The following is a 17230-nucleotide window of genomic DNA, read 5'->3' as shown; positions in this document are numbered from 1 at the left end:
ACATTAAAATGTGAAGATCCTAGAAACAGGTATAAGATTATTCAGATTGTTTTGATGTTGTTATTCAAGTTGCTGATGATATTATACAATTTTACATCTAACAGGTTTTTTTCAAAGGGGAAGAAATCCTCTTTTTTTGAGAATATTAAATTTGCTTTTATTTGTTTATTCAGTTTAGACTAAGAGCAGCAGATAAGGATGGAGATGCTGTAACAGAAATTTTATTTTGGGATGGACCAGAGAGAGGCTTTGCAACATTTAAGTACACTGAAGAAAAAGAATTCATTGGATGTGGATGCTGTTATGATAATCCAATTCCAAAGGTTATGGTGCTACATTTATTTCCAGCGTACAAACAACCAGTTATGAGAAAAATTGTATCAAAACAGCTTATGTAACTTGAACCTGGGTCTGCATTATAGATTAACAAAAATAAATTAACAATACCATGCACTGATAGATGGTATAAACTATGAAGCCCATAATAATACAAGTTTTTGAAGCAGGTTCATTTCAGCTACAAGTCCTACTTAAACAAAACTCACATAGATTTTGATCTTGGGATGCACACTAACTAGAAGGAAAATTGTGTGAGATATACTTTACCTGTAAATAACATTCATTGAAATGAGCTTCTCAATCTTTGATTACCTATATTTTCAGATGTGTGAAGGCTGCAACTGTACTGATTACATTCTTAACAAAGGTTTTCTTTTGAATGAGACTTTCACCACCACAACCACCACTACACAGGCCCCAGACAACAGAACCTACCCGCCTTATGATGTGGTGGATGAACAGGGCTCTAGTGTCATTGATAAACCAGAAACAATCCGAAGTCTGGCTTACGACTCTTGTGGAATACAAATCTACTCAGGTAGGGGTTTGAACTTTGTGCTGTGAGAAAATACTAATCCAATTTATATTGTTCATTATTTTTTTCCTATGTTTTTTTTTTTTTTTTTTGAATTTTTAAAAATTTTTTTTTTTACCAGAATTTGGAAGCTTAAATTCAAAACACGTAGCTTTGAAATATTTTCAATTTAAATGTTATTTTCAACACTTTTTCACATCTTGTTTTGTAGCTGATAACCGTTCTGATGCAAGTGCATTTATTGTATCTTGGTGTCGTTATGTTAACAATACCAGACAAATGAGCAAGTTAAAGACAGAAATCCAAATCAATCCCAGTGATGATTTTTATAACTACAAGATTGATTTTGTCGTAAAGAACGAAGATTCAGTGTCTGTAAGTAATTTTGAAGGTGAACAAAAAAATTTAACCACCAGAAACAAGATTTTATTCATTGACAAATAATCTTCAATGCGCATGTTTTCTTATATTACAGACCAAATGGTGTATGATGGTGTATGTGGAGGAAGAGTTTATCAATGAAATCTGTGATGTTCCACAGTTGTCCACCAATGCATTGTTATTTTTCCATGTCTTCAAAAGACACAATGAGATCCCACCACATGAAGACAGATTCAGTGTTTGGTCAACTAAAGCTTCTCTGTCTGGTCTAGAGATGCCCCCCGCTGTAGGGACCCTGTGTAGGTCTGGTCCTCAGTTCATCAGTTATACCAATCCTATCATGTTGTATGAAGCTGGAGTCGGAACATCTCCATTGTTAACTAATGCAGTGGAATTCACACCGGTACAACTTGCTGTTTAAATTGCTTTTATTGTCTAGAAAGTATTTTGCTTCATATATTGTATAGAACTAATGAAATGGAATGAAGATTTTGTACTGATTCTATTCTTTTACAGATTGATCATCCCTGCATTCCCTGTTATGGTGATTGCTCCCATTATGGCTGTGATGCTGACTGTAATGCCACAGTAACAGTTCAGAAATTCTTTACACTGACCAATATAAGCTTACCCTCCAAAAGGACAATCTACAATGAGACTGGACATCCATCAGAAGAACCTATCTCATACTACTTAACAGGTTATGAGATTTTGAATCCTTGCTTTGATCTACCATAAGTTTATGTAATGGGCTCATAGAAATGAAAAAATGTCTATTTCGCAAAATTTATATAAAAGAAATAGCAATGATGAATATTAACGTCTTACTTTACTTAATTAGTGAGAGGTACAAGTGGATCAGGGGACACAGCCATTGCCTCATCTGATGGCTTCTATGTGGATGACACCCCTCCTAAATATGACCCTGAACTCATGGAAAATGCCTTGTACATTGATGTTGCACAAGGGGAAAGCACACCAGCTCACTATCAGAAGTCAAATGACACAATTAAATGTATATGGAAGTGTGATGACGATGAAAGTGGAGTTGTGGTTTGTATAATTTTTTTTTTACATTTGTTATAAAATAATTAAATAGTTGTAAGAATACAGATAGCTAATTTTACATTCGCCTATATGCATAACATATCTGAAAATAAACATCAAGCACAAATGAAATTATGAAAAAGTAGTACCATATACCCCAAAATTTAATTCATTTCATAGGAATACACCTGGGCCATAGGAACAACTCCAGGATCTACAGATATCCAGAACTTCACCTCTACAGGACAGAATGTTGTCGGCATTAATGACCAGTTAGGTGGAATACTGGAACATGATCAGACCTACTATGCCACCATTACTTGTACCAATGGGGCTGGTCATACCACGGTCTTCACTGACACTAGAGGTGTGATTGTAACTCTGATCCCTCCAAAGGTAGAATCAGTAAATACAACCATCCCAGGAACTATCCCTTTTACAGAGGAGGTGTCCCCAAAAGCTTCCTGGCAACAACATGATCCAACCACTGTGGGCATCACCTTCACAAAATCTGATGATCCGTCTGTCAATAGATATGGTATGATCACAGAAAAAAAGATTGATATGACATACTCTTTGCATAAACTGACAAATGCTAAGGATTTATTTGTGAAAAAGGATGTTAATTTTTTTAAATTGAGTGTTAAGAATAAGTAAACATTTAGATCGTTATTTACAGATCTTTGTGTTGGATCTGAAGAAAACACGGATGATATCGTTCCATGTACTTGGGTTGGCTACAACATGTCTGGATCAGCTATAATCAGAAATGGATCCTTGTGGATAAATGGCAAAAAACTGGCAAGGATTTCAGAATTGAAGTCAGTACAAGACTATTCAAACCTGACATACCTTGAAAATAACCATTTTTTGATGCCAGTGGGGAAACAGATGTTTGTGACCATGCGTCTGTGCAATGAAGCCATGCTATGTACAAACAAGAGTCTAGGAGTTGTAGTCATCACCAACAGTGAGTCTGTGATAGCCACCTCCACCAATGGAACAGCCATCAAAGAGAGGCTCTCACTCTCTGTCAGAAAGAGGTCTACTGCTGACCTTGACATCTCAACTCCAAGTGGTAGGTTAATGTTTAGTACATAACATTGACTTAGTCTCTATGCTGTGGTTGTCATCATTCCTTGGAAAATATGTTCTCTAAAGATGCCTGTTAAATATTTTGTTTGTTGATGACAATGAAATAATTAATTTTATTGTATAAGTTACTTATAATCTTTGAAATGAAATATGATTAATACTGAATTATATCTCTCCCTTACCCCCTCCTCGTCAACCCCACCCCACACACAAAGTTGGAGGACTTTCAGTAAAATCTTTACTCGGTTCATTATGGTCCCACTCTCATGTGAATAAGTACTGAAAAGAAACCCTTACTTTAAAGATTATTCATGAGCTTAAAATATGTTATTACTTTGACACAAATACTTACAACCAGAGAATGTATATTCCATGTGTCATATTTTTAGCCCACTCTAGCTGTAAGCTCTAGTGTACATTGTGAAATTATTCGTGTGATGGCCCTGGTAGTAGGGTGGGCCAAATTAGGGATTGAAAGGTTTACATTGAAGCAGACAGGAAATATCTTGAAAGAACCACTGGACAAGAAAAAAAGAAACTTATGTGGATCCTTCCTATAGTAGTGTTGATTCTAAATTATTGAAATCCTGACCCATGGAGATAGGAGGGGGCCACAATAAGGAATCAAATATTTACATTGAAATACAGGAAAAATCTTTTCATCAAGAAACACTCGGCCAGGAAAGATGAGAATTTTGTGGAAGCCTCCTGGGTAGTGTACATTCTAAATTGTTTAAAGGCATAGCTCAAGAGGTAGGGTGGGGCCACAAGGGGTAAAATCTTGTGAAGAACAACAGGACCAGTTACTCAGGTGAGCATTATTGCCCATTAGCCTCTTATTTTCTAACCAAGGCCATCAAGGTCACATTAGAAAATTGTATTTAGGCACTTTTTAAAAAGAAATTACAGTACCACTCTAGGGGGTATATCTATAAGGGTCAGTGAATGGTGAGTCAGTAGTTACAAAGCTGACACAGAAATATCCTGAAATTTTAAACTTGACATATTAGTGATTTTTTTTTTCCAGATCAAAACAAAATACTCTTGATTTTTCAGGTTTGGTCTCTAGGCAAACAATAATTGTGACTAAGCTAACACAGAGAGATCTGGAGACCACATACAGTTCTGATGCCTCCACTAACTTTGTACCTTACATACAAGACCCAGCAACCTCTAATGACATGGTCCAGAGGCTTCTGTATAAGAGGTATATCAAGGGAAAATTGGAAAATAAAACCACCTTAAATCAAGAATTTTAAATGGGAACAAATTTACAGTACTCATGATGCTAAGAAATACAACATAAATTGTATATACATGTACAGTACATATGATTTCCAGGATGCATAGTCAGAAATTTGCCTTCTCCTTTGTATCACTTGGAAACACTCCAATGCCTGGACCTGTAACAATTTCATATCCAAATGCTATGTCAGGAATTCAGAATGGAACAAGAATTATGTTGCTTCACTGGAATCCAAGTAAGAATTTGTTTACATGAAAAAGTAAGAGACCCCTTTTCTCCCCCCTTTGGGGGAGGTGTTATGCTATACTCTTGGCATCCACTTGTCAGGTTAAAGTTTTGAAAGTGTTTTCTATTTAGTAAGCAATTATTTGTCCAATATTGAGTTACATATGGATATTGCATCAGTATGATTCACTTTACCAGTCAGGTTTCAGATGCTGCATTTTTAGCAAATACATTCCATGAAATTTCCAGGTTGACATTTTTGAGTTAGGGTTGATAGAGCAGGTTTAAAGTTTAAAAAGCAGGTCTCATTCCCAAATCACCATATACTTGACAAAACTTGTATGGATTATGCATATAAAGGTTGCATATTTTCCAACTTGGTTAAAGTTGTTAGATTGGGTATACTCCCAACTTACTTCAAGTCCTACGTTGACCAAACTTACAGAAATAATATATCTAGTGAATTTTTTTTTTATTGTGCTCAAAATTATATCTAGTGAAATTTTAATATATCCATGGTTGAGATATCATTGTTCAAGATACCAAAGTTCAGTTGCATTAATTCCAAAAATGATTAAATTTATACATAAGAATTAAATAATTACATTTTCATATGGAAATTCAGATAGCTTTTTAAATCAAGACCTCTATGGATGACAGTTGGCTTATATAAAAACGGAAAGTAAAATCTTTTGTTTGTATATTTTTATGCCCCTATATACTTTTGTACAGTCATGCAGTACTGGGAGATCAGCAGTAAGACCTGCACTCATCTTACTGAAGAGGAACAAGAGATGCATGATCCTAACACACAAACAATTACTGTCAAGGTATACTTTAATTTTTAACAATTTTTGCTTTTTCAAAATGCTTTGCCATCTACAGCACTTTAACGTTAAACTGTAAACTGACATACACTTGGTGGGTTGTATTATTTTTTAGTATAGAACCAGGCTTTATACTTCAAAAGCTTTTTACTTACATAAGCCCTACCATTTAAATGAAGAGAGAAACAAGATGTGTTTGTGAAACATTGATGCCCCTGTATGGCAACATAGCGAAGGGTAACCCTTACAATTCAAAAGTTATGGCCAAAGTTAAAGTTTTCTCGTAAAAATGGAAATGGTCAAGGTCAAAATTGTTGGTTTCAATAGAAAGGTCTTGTCACAACGAATTGATAAAATATGAAATTCCTAAAATCTAGCGTTTAAAAATTAGGGCCAAAGTAAAAAGTTCGGATTTTTTGTGTAAAAATGTGTCAAACTCCAAGGTCAAGGTCAAAGGGTCAAGGTTCTTAATATCAAATGAAAGGTCTAGTCACAAGAATTAATTAGGTGAAGTATGAAAGCCATAGTTCTTACCCTTCAAAATTATGACCAAGGTTGTATTTAGAAAGTAGGTCAAACTCCAAGGTCAAAGGGTCAAAGTTCTTGGTATCCAATAAAAGGACTTCTCATTGGGATTACATATGTGAAGTATGAGAGCTCTAGCTCTTATCGTTCAAAAGTTATGGTCGAGGTTAAAGTTTTTTCACAAGTACTGAAATCTCCAGGGTCGATGTCAAAAGGTCAGAGTTGTTGGTAACCAATGAAAGCTCTTAACACAGAATATATATATGAATTATAACAGCCCTGGTGTCTGCTGTTCAAAAGATATGGCCAAAGTAAAAATTTGGAATTTTCGTGTTAAAGAGGGTCAAACTCCTAGGTCAAGGTCAAAAGGTCAAGTTTGGTGGTTCCCAAAGAAAGGTCTTGTCACAAGGAGTGCACATGTGAAATATGATAGTCAAAGCTCCACTAAATAAAAAGTCATGGGCAAGGTTAAAGTTTTTGTGGACAAACAGACAAAGAGACAGACAGCTAGACAGACGGATACACAAGACGAAAACTATATGCCCCGAAACTTCATTTACAGGGGCATTAAAAAATATAAACAACAAATATTTCAATGTTTGCATGCAGAAAAGAACTGTCTGTCAATTACAAAGTTATTGAAAAACTTCATAATAGTTGCTATGATAAATGTCAGCATCAATTACAGCAATTTTATTTGGTTTCTTTTTTTTTTTTATAAAAGAATGATCACATTGAAAAAATCATACACAATTAAGATCACCAGAAAATAAATTCATTAACCAGCACAGATTAACCTATTTAAAAGTATGTGCTTGTTTTCCTCTTCCCTGTCCTTCATCAATGTTTTGAATTATTTTATTTTTAGCTCACCTGAGCCGAAGGCTCAAGTGAGCTTTTCTGATCGAAATTTGTCCGTTGCCTGTCGTAGTTGTTGTAGTCGTCGTTGTTGTCATAAACTTTTCACATTTTCATCTTCTTCTTAAGAACCACAGGCCCAATTTCAACCAAACTTGCCACAAAGTATCCTTAGGTGAAGGGGATTCAAGTTTGTTCAAATGAAGGGCCACACCCTCTTCCAAGGGGAGATAATTATGAATTATTGAAAAGTTAATGGCATCTTTTAAAAATCTTCTTCTCAAGAACCACTGGGCCAGGAAAGATGAAACTCATGTGGAAGCATCCTCAGGTGGTGTAGGTTCAAGTTGTACAAATCATAACCCCAAGGGGTAGGGCGGGGCCACAATGGCCGATCAAAGTTTTACATAAGAGCTAGTATGTAGGGAAAATCTTTGAAAATCTTCTTCTCAAGAACCACTGGGCCAGGAAAGATGAAACTCGTGTGGAAGCATCCTCAGGTAGTTTAGATTCAAGTTTGTTCAAATCATGACCCCCGGGGGTAGGGTGGAGCCAAAATGGCTGATCAAAGTTTTACATAGGACTAGATAGGGAAATCTTTAAAATTGTCTTCTCAAGTACTTCAAAGCCATGATTAGTGATATTTATATGGAATCAATCTCAGGTAGTGTAGATACTAGTTTGTTCAAATTATAACCCCCCAGGGATAGGGTGGGGTCACAATGGGGGATCCTTTTTTTAACCTTAAAATATATTTTAAAAAATCTTCTTCTCTAGAATAGCAAAGCCATGATTAGTGATACTAGTATTTATATGCAAGCTTTTTGGGGTAGTGTAGAATTAAGTTTGTTCAAATCCTGATATAAATTTATTCAAATCGTGGCCCTTTGGGGTAGGGAGGGAAACAAAGGGAATCAAATTCAAATTTTTATGAAGTTACATATAGGAAGAAAATGTTTTTAACAAATCTTTTGTATCAAGAACAGCAAAGTAATATGCTGTATTAATATGAAGGCATTCACAAGTAGTATTAAATTCACCCCGCGCCTCTTTCAGTAAACTTTTCAGTTCTGATCTGAGTTGTGCTTTTTCCCAGCCAATTTGCTCAGGTGAGCGATGTGGTCCCTGGGCCTCTTGTTATAGATTAGATAAAATCTTCATTGCATATTTTTGTACAAAACGTTTATGTATTCCTAATTGCATTAAATTTCTCTCAGGTGTGCAATACATATAGTAGAGAAACAGAAAAATTAAGAAAAAGAAGATCAATCCAACAAAAGGGAGAAGAATACTTCAGAAAAGAAACCATGTTCATATTGGCTGATGTAGAAATGACAATGCATAATAAACCACCAGTGCTTAACTGCCAGAACACCATCTCACTTTTGGAAGATTCAGGTTTGTATCTTTTTACTGACTGTTAAGGAATGATGTTGACTTTGTTCAGGCTAGTCACTACTCTCATTCTCTTTGATAGGTATTGTCAATTACCAGCTTGTGGCCTTTGATCCTGAAGGAGATACTGTTCTCTTTGAACTACCTCACCAATCATTACAGTTTGGAGTTGCAACATTGACTCCAGAAGGATAGTAAGTCAATAATTATCTTAACTTAGTGGTACAATTTACTGTATTGGTGGTATATTATATGATTATAATTAATTTGTGAATACTTTTCACAGTCTCAGACTCTAAATATAGACTTAAGCGGTTTGGAAGCTTCTCCTATGGCATATGACAAGCTCTGCATGGCTAATTAGCATAACTTTATGTTATGATTACTGGGAATTTCAATTTTTTTTACTTTGGTCAAACATTATGAAAGATAACCTGATAAAAGTTGTATAGTTCAAATGCTAAAAGTCATAATTATTACGTGCGAATACATGTATAGAAAGAGTGATCGATGAAAGACTGTGAGTTATTTTAGAAAAACCAATTGTAAACGTATACAGTGGACCTTCAGATATCCGGATGCCAGATATCCGGATGCTTCAGTATCCGGACGATTTTTCATTGGAACGAAATTTTTAAATGTTATTCTATCTTGTTTAACTGGTGATTCAGATATCCGGATGCTTCACATATCCGGACAAATTGACTGGGAACCAAAGCGTCCGGATAAATGAGGGTCCATTGTATAAACATTAATAAATTGTTCTTTATTATTTATAATAAACTCTTAATAATTCAACATGAACTGTTTCTTTTTAGCTTTTCCTACAGTCCATGCCAGGATTGTTCTGGTGTAGAATACATCAATATCGTTATGTATGAAATAGATGAAGACATTGATCCACAGAATTCATCAGACATTCTAGAAATTCATATAGAGGAGGTTAATGATCCTCCTATTGTTTTTCTGCTTTACAATGGCCAGTCAATACTTCACGATGATCCAACAGAACCTATCACTGTAAGCAGTATGTACTATGTACATTATAGGTAAAAAGTAACAACAGTCCTTCAAAGATATTGTTAACATTGCTAAAAGACATATTTGTTGTGTAGAAAACAATTGAAAACTTCCTTCTTTCACAATTTTCAATATTGATTTTTTCCAGGTTTTGCTTGAAGCCAAAAATGACTTTAACACTGAAAAATGGAATGATACATGGCAGGCCGTGCTGGGAGCATATGATGTAGAGGAACATGATCATATTCAGCTGCATTCTCCTGCAACTTTTCTAGCAAACTTCTCAGTTTTTGGACAGACAAACAGAAATCCCAAAATTCCAGAGAACAAGAAGGATTGTACAAAACATGTTCCCAATTCTGTAAATATTTTTTATGTATAATTATAAGTTAAGCATCATAAAAGTCAAGATAGTGCATTACCCCCTGGCATCAGCATCACGGCTTAATTGATTCCCAAGTAATAAGATATTGTTTGAGCATACCTGTTTGGATAATGCATCTAGAGATGTGCACTACCAGACTTATACCAGATTCTGGGTGTGACCTACATTTTCTAAATGAGTAACAAGGTTAAAGATTTTGATGCAGATCCATTCCTTGTTTATTGCATCAATGGTTGCATACTGATAGATTTACTTTGGATGCTTGGTCTGACTTACATTCTGCAGATCAAAATTAATGGAGCATAATTTGTTCCCAATTACCTATAAGCCCCACAAAATTGGACCAGCTGTGTATGGATGATGCATCAAGGGATACACACTACACACAAGATTTGTTTGGATGGCTCTATCTGACCTATATTTATTGATTCCTGTTTATTCCTAACTAAATATAAGCCAAGCGTAGGCCAAACTAGATCTAATAATTAGTCCCCTACCGGTAAAACCGGAGGGAACTGTAGGTTTCCTCTGCATCTGTTTGTCCATCTGTCTGTCCCCATCTGTCTGTCAGTCTGTCCTACTTGCTTATCTAGGGAAGTACACTACTGACTTGCTTCAGATGTTCACATTTTCCATGTTTATGAACAAAAAGTTTAGATCTGGTTCATACCCATTTTAATGTACTTGAGCTTGCATGTTGTAAGGGATGCACATTACCAGTTATGCTTAAAAGATGGATGTGACCTACATTTTTAGGGGTGGGGGTGGGGGGTGGGTTCTAGTTCATTTTGAGTATCTCTAGATCTTAATAGGACCAAACTTTTGTAGAATCTGATGTTGTATCTAAGATACTTAATGAGATTGTTTGCTTTAATTAAGACTTGTAAACAGTATTGATAACATTTGATAAGGGTGAGCTTGGTAATTTTTGAATGTGTATTTGATACAGATTAATTCTCCTGAAAGTTCTGTGAATGCAAGGAACAATAAGGAATTTGTTTTTGAAAGTTCATTTATATAAACATTTATAATTGATTGAATTACATGTAAAATATCAGCAACTGGGTGTCAGCAGAAAGGAAATACATTAGTGTGCAATCTTAAATCTGTATGTAACTCATTGTGATACTGTAATCCAGTTATTAAATTTTTGACAGATACTTCAACCATGTGCGGTCAACTTTACTGATAAATTGCCTCACAGTGCAGAGAAAATGTCCTGGCTAAGTTATACTGTAGAGTTTTCTCAACCAATGAACCAATTTGGAAATCTGACAACTAGCTTCTTCTTTGTGGACAGTTCAAATGGCACATCTCTACCAGTGACCATCAGATTCGGGATTATGGAATCTCCATGTCACAATATGGGAACTTGTCAACGTAAGCTTCTGCCTCAATATAGTTACTTAGTTGTTCAAAATGAAGATAATAGTTCAAAATTGATTATTTACAAATTGATTACTTACAATTTGATATATAACTGTCAAAAGTTAGAGATCAACCTCTACTTGTTCAAATTAATTTTTTTTAAAAAAAGGAGCTGGGGGGGGGGGGATTAAATATAGGAATTAGTAATGAAGAACTGTTATCTAGTAGTTTTTTAATTTAGATAATTTTATTTTTTGGTTTTGTGTTAGTGAAATGATTGAGATAAAAGGACATGTTATTTGCTAGTTTCAATGTCCAAGACTTTAAACTGGGCCAAACTAACAACCAAGAAGAATTAAGGCACTATAAATGGGGAATCGGAAAAATCAAAATTAAAAAATCAATTAAATTGGAAAGATAAAACAGAGGTCAATCTCATAAGTCTTTTCACAAAAATATTCACATTTAGAGCTTAAAACATAGGCCCTTTAAAACACATAATGAATCAGGTGCCAAGGAGAATTAAGTATCCCATGTCCACTGGTCACATTTGACAATTATAGTGTTTTTCAAAAGTTCTGTGAATATTTTTTAAAGTCAGATTTTGATTTATACCACTTCTTCAATATGTCCTTGCACAATGCATCTGAAGTCTCTCCTTCATAGCTGCAGTTAATTTTATGGTGAGGAGTAAGGTTACAGGCTTGGTTGAACATTTACAGGACCGTTCAATGTAGTTTTGTTGTGTATAGATGTTTGTGAAGTTTGAAATCCAGGATATGAATGGAAAGCAAACTGACTTTCATAAACTGGATACCCCAAAACTTCTTTTAAAGGGCATAAAAACTGCAGTTTAGTATTATATAATCCATCTAAACTGTATTTGCTACAGCTACTGGTATCTATCCTTGCAATGACACGCATAGAACACAAAGTTTTGATGCCTACTACAGATGTGAATGTCTAGGAGGTTACCAAGGGAAATACTGTACCGAGGATATAAATGAATGTCTCAGTGATCCCTGTGTGGCACCCCTCATCTGTTATAATGAAATCAACCACTACCGGTGCGCATGTCCTCAGGATCAGCCAAACTGTGAGCTCCTGCCCTGGATGATCGCACTTATTGTGATTCTAGTTGTTGCTGCACTAGCTGTCATAATTGGTCTTGGCATTTTCAGATACAAGGCTATCAAAAGGTATACAAAAAATTAAATGTTTTCTTATCAGCTCATATGAGCAACTAAGGTGATTTAGCTATTGCTATCTGTATGTGTAAGTTGTACTGTATCTTTCAGGTTCTTTTGAATCACCAACTTCAACAAGATTTGGTTTAAAATATCAATGAGTTAAGGGGAAAATAAATTTATAATGAATTTTAAGGTTCTTGTCTCTTGGGTCTTTGGGGGGGGGGGGGGGGGAGTGTCAAGAAAATGAATTAATTACTGGTATTAATTTTATTACATGCAAGTCTAATGTATCATTAATAGAAAAAAATGTACACTTTATAATAGTATATATCCTATTTGAAACAATAACATACACCACTCAGAAAAGTTTCCCTTAATATTACGGGTATGTGAAGGTTAGAATTTCCATCGCAAAGATTCTTTTTCGAATGTTCTATAATAAAACTTACCAATAATGTTTTTTAATTAAGTTAGATTTTTTTTCCATTTTGATTTTAATTAATTTTATTTAATTTTTTTTTTTTGCAGAAAAGAAGAATATGGAAAAATGTATGTATTTTTTCATTTGCAGAACCTACCTTTTCTGATAAGTAGAATCATCCTTAAGTAGTACCCATTAATAACAAAGCTTCGCAACATTATTCATTAATCAGTCTTTTATGAAAATAAAGGCTTCTTTTAAATGCTTCCATTTTGTATGCATTACATTTGATAGAATGATTGCACATTTGAGCTGTTTTTTTCTGATGCCCTTTTCACACGGAGAGTTTAATTTGATGCAAATTAATATGAAGTAAAATAATGTGAATTAAAATAAATGTGAATTAAATTGCATTCACAAGACAGCTAATGTGAAGTAAATGCAAATTTTAAATTTCATTTCTACTGATGCAGTAAGGTTTTTCAAAAGGGCTATTATGATGTCATTTTCATATCACATCAAATTGTGCCAAGCAGATCTATTTGACATACAATTGATCCTATTATGGTGTCTGTATCTGCACATTCTCATGAAAAAATTTCTTTGTTTTTCACTCAAAAATAGCTAAGATTCCAATATCTGACCACTGAAATGTAGCACATTACTTAATTCGGTTGTTTTGCAATCTACATGTATATACATATTAAATTTCATAAACTTATATTTTGCATGAGAATTAGCTAGGTGACCTTTTGGGGCAAATGTTGTGTTGGTTTCTTAATTGCTGTGTGATTCTTGTGAGCATGATCATTTATTTCGTATATTTATAAATGTTTATTGTTTTATATTACAGATTGCTTGGTTCTAAAGCATCACTTGAATCAACAGTCAGCTTCAAAAACCACATGACAGGTAAAAGATATTTGTGAATTCAACCAAATAATCTACATTGTTGAGATAACTTAGTTATGGCATGCCAAATTCACAAAAATGAGCTAAAAATAGTTTCACGGTCGATAAACCAAGTTTATTGGTTGTGAACATTAGTGTACGGACTGTAAACTATAGCTAACAACGTTAATCTATATTTTACATATGTAAACCCTAGGTAATGCAATAATCTATTGTCTAAGTCACATTTAAGTCAATGGTCGGGCGACTCAATTTTTCTGGTCTTGTCGGCTGAAAGAACATGATCGCCCAACACTAGTATCAGGCGACACGGAGCAGTCACATTAATTTCTTGGAACACTGATGACTTTGATAAATAACACAAAACATCTTTTCTTTAGAAATCAGCAATATTTTTCATAGATCTATATTCAGATAGGTGACATGAGTAATGTTTGCAAGGCAAAGTAGCAGAATTTTGTAAGATTTTGACTCAATGTTGAAAATGTGTGCAAAATATTGTATAGAATTGCATAAAAAATGACAAATGGCGCATATCTAAGCAGCAAAGAATACTTAAAATATCTTTAAATACATTACAAATTATTATCTATGTTATTTCCGTTCAAAAATATATATCAATCCGTGCATCAAAATTTCGTTCGTATTATGTATCCCTCATAGGTTAAATATTCACAAGTCAGCCAATCGTCGCCCGATCATCAAGCTCTGAGCTACAGTTTCATTTTAACCGTCGGTCGAAATTTTGGACACCCTTATTGTCGAACGACAGACGACCAACTTCCTAAATTGACCGCTGATGATTGGTCGACAGATAACTTCAATTGAAGAAATCAGACACCGACGCAGAAAAAATTATAATTTTGACCAATGAACACAAAATTGGTTGTCCAACAAAAAGAAGAGGTCAAAATTGGGCAAGACAGCGGCCGATAAACTGCCGACTGTCACCCAAAAAATCCCATTTTTACTTCAAAAACTGTCAGCCGTTGTTCGTTTTTGGAAATGTGACTGGGGATTTAGTTTCAGAACCTTTTACTATACTTAACACTGAAAACAATCATTTGCGATTGCAAGATCATCTGATAAGTACAGTTTCACGTTTTGTAAAGTATGGTTTACAACTCTTAACTATAGTTAAAGATCTGATGAATATAGTTTCACAATTTGTGAAACTATGATTAACAACCCTTAACCATAGTTCACAATTGTCAATTATAGTTTACAGATGTTAATCTATGTTTATCAACAAAATCTATTGTTAGTGTTTTATTACAGACAGATAAACTTAGATTAGCATTTGTAAACTATAGTTAACAACCAATAAATATAGTTTTACAGATGAAAATTATACATTCATCATATGTAATTTAAAATTTCAGATGATGTAACAGATCCAGCAACCAATGCAGAGAGTTCTCAACAGGTTTACTAAATATTCCTCAGCAAATTTGATTATAATTATGGAATTTAAACCTAATTTAATTAGTACAATTATTTTATCACCACAAGTACTGTACCATTAATGATGATTAGTATAGCAAAAAAAAAAAAAAATGAATTTACTGATCAAATTTTCTTTGGTCTTTCTACAAGCTAGCTAGGTTAAAATTCTGTACCACAAGTGGTATATATTTTAGGTAATACAGTCATGTATCTTGACATTCAGTAGAGTTAAGCTCCATTCTCTACAGATAAGAATTAAGTCCCCCTACATTTATCTTAATGTCTATAGAATTGACATGGATGCCTAATTTGAGGTGAATTGTTTTCTGCTTTTTGAAAAGGACAGAGACATTGTGATATATGTTTATAATAATGTTGAACATTGACAACAATGTATCTTTGTTGCACTAGATATTCCTTGTCTTACAAATCTAACTTCTGGAAATGTTTACGTACAGTATAAATGTGTAAACATAAAGCTTTGTAAATAAGTGTACATATAAGCTATGTTTCCATTTTATACCTTTAATTTCTTCCAGTTTATCACCACTAAACTTTTTTTGTCAGGAATTTCTGAGTGACAGTGAAGATGAACAATCAGAAAATATAGATGTAGAGGACAAAGTTCCACCTATAGACACCACACAATCATTTGAGGTTTTTGCTCGTCACACCTCTACTACATTCAAACCCTTAATTCCAGTCGGGGCAAAGTCATTAATATCTACCAGAAAAGTTAATCTTACATCTGAAAGTATGCCAGAAAAATTAGGGAAAGAGGAAACAAAAGACTTACAGGAAAAATATGACGACAACCTTCCAAAAATAGTGTCTGCTAAGAAGCCAAAGCCAAGTTCTGGTCCCACTGTTTTAAAGAAAAGAAGCAAAGTCCATCCTTCTTTGGAACTTCAGTCTGCTGTTGAGGAAACTGTTTTGTCTGGAAATCAGGAAGAGCAGCAAAGAGGGGGTAAAATTTATCTTCCCAAACTGAATTTTTACAATAAAGTCAATCCTGAAGATGATACAGGAGAATCCAAAGTATAATTTTTATGAAATATATTTTATATATGTATAGCATATATCACATGTATTGCATATATCATATGTATACCCAAGAAGCATAATTTGTATCCTTGTATTAACTTTAATATCTATTGATCTGAATTATTATAACATTACTATATTTTTACCATTTTCATGTTGTATTTCTTTAAACTTTCATTTCCATCTAATTATGGAAGAATTATACAGAGGCTTATAGCAGGTACTTCCATTGACCTTTTATTGAACAAGTTAGAAAAACATTTTTAATACATGTATTATGAAATCTGCATGATTCAAATACTTTGCTATCAAGTAGATATCTATTCTTTTGAAATAGCTATTGCATTTATAAAATATGACTGTTTGTAAATAAAATGTTGCCAAGTATAATTACTTAGTTTTTCGGATTTGATGTTTTTGAGTCATTAGGGTCCAGCAAAAATTTGTGGATGGGTAAAAACTATTGTTATCACTTTCTCTCTATCCATTTGTTAGTCTCCATATTTTCTGTCCATGTTTGTTAAACACAAATGCCCTCTTAGGCAACTTTTTGCAAAGGTTAAAGTTTCTCACATGCAAGTCATGCAAACTCCAAGGTCAAGTTCAAAAGAACAAACATGTTACCCAAAGAATACACCTGCAAAATATGAAAGCCCAAGTTCTAACTGTTCAAATAGATGTGACAAAGATAAGTTTTTATGAAAAAGTGGATCAAACTGAGAGGTCGAGGTTAAAAGGTAAACTAGGAACTGTCCATGGGACATGACTGCCTAGCCAAGGGTATATTGGTAATGCAGCACGAAAATCTAGATAAGGGCATGAAATTTGTTAGGATATCTTGATTAATTTCTATAACATTGAAATCTAAAAATTAATTTGTTTATTAGATCAAAAGTGTACATGTGCATAAGCTTACATGATTATATCTGTAAAAGTTTCCTTAATACTAGTTTAAATGCAAATTTTGGAGA

General features: G+C 34.0%; 1 protein-coding gene across 1 annotated transcript in view; it reads left to right on the top strand.

Annotated features, from left to right (window-relative positions):
- LOC134257978 (uncharacterized) overlaps positions 1-16638 on the top strand; it is a gene marked incomplete at its 5' end in the record, with an annotated part of 120719 nt that extends 104081 nt beyond the window's left edge. The window contains 21 exons of the mRNA XM_062740550.1: positions 174-323; positions 664-877; positions 1086-1249; positions 1350-1658; positions 1772-1955; positions 2097-2308; positions 2483-2840; positions 2982-3380; positions 4454-4604; positions 4739-4878; positions 5601-5698; positions 8296-8476; positions 8556-8667; positions 9292-9493; positions 9642-9854; positions 11036-11258; positions 12139-12445; positions 12965-12985; positions 13711-13769; positions 15152-15195; positions 15783-16638. Of these exons, the coding sequence (XP_062596534.1) occupies positions 174-323; positions 664-877; positions 1086-1249; positions 1350-1658; positions 1772-1955; positions 2097-2308; positions 2483-2840; positions 2982-3380; positions 4454-4604; positions 4739-4878; positions 5601-5698; positions 8296-8476; positions 8556-8667; positions 9292-9493; positions 9642-9854; positions 11036-11258; positions 12139-12445; positions 12965-12985; positions 13711-13769; positions 15152-15195; positions 15783-16259 (4218 nt within the window). The remainder of the gene's footprint in view (positions 1-173; positions 324-663; positions 878-1085; positions 1250-1349; positions 1659-1771; positions 1956-2096; positions 2309-2482; positions 2841-2981; positions 3381-4453; positions 4605-4738; positions 4879-5600; positions 5699-8295; positions 8477-8555; positions 8668-9291; positions 9494-9641; positions 9855-11035; positions 11259-12138; positions 12446-12964; positions 12986-13710; positions 13770-15151; positions 15196-15782) is intronic.
- Between the last annotated feature and the right edge of the window lie 592 nt (positions 16639-17230).

The sequence above is a fragment of the Saccostrea cucullata genome, unplaced genomic scaffold, assembly GCF_032062105.1.
Source record: "Saccostrea cucullata isolate Sc308-1 unplaced genomic scaffold, CSIRO_AGI_Scuc_v1 ctg815, whole genome shotgun sequence".
Classification (NCBI taxonomy): domain Eukaryota; kingdom Metazoa; phylum Mollusca; class Bivalvia; order Ostreida; family Ostreidae; genus Saccostrea; species Saccostrea cuccullata.
This window is presented reverse-complemented; position numbering and strand designations above follow the sequence as displayed.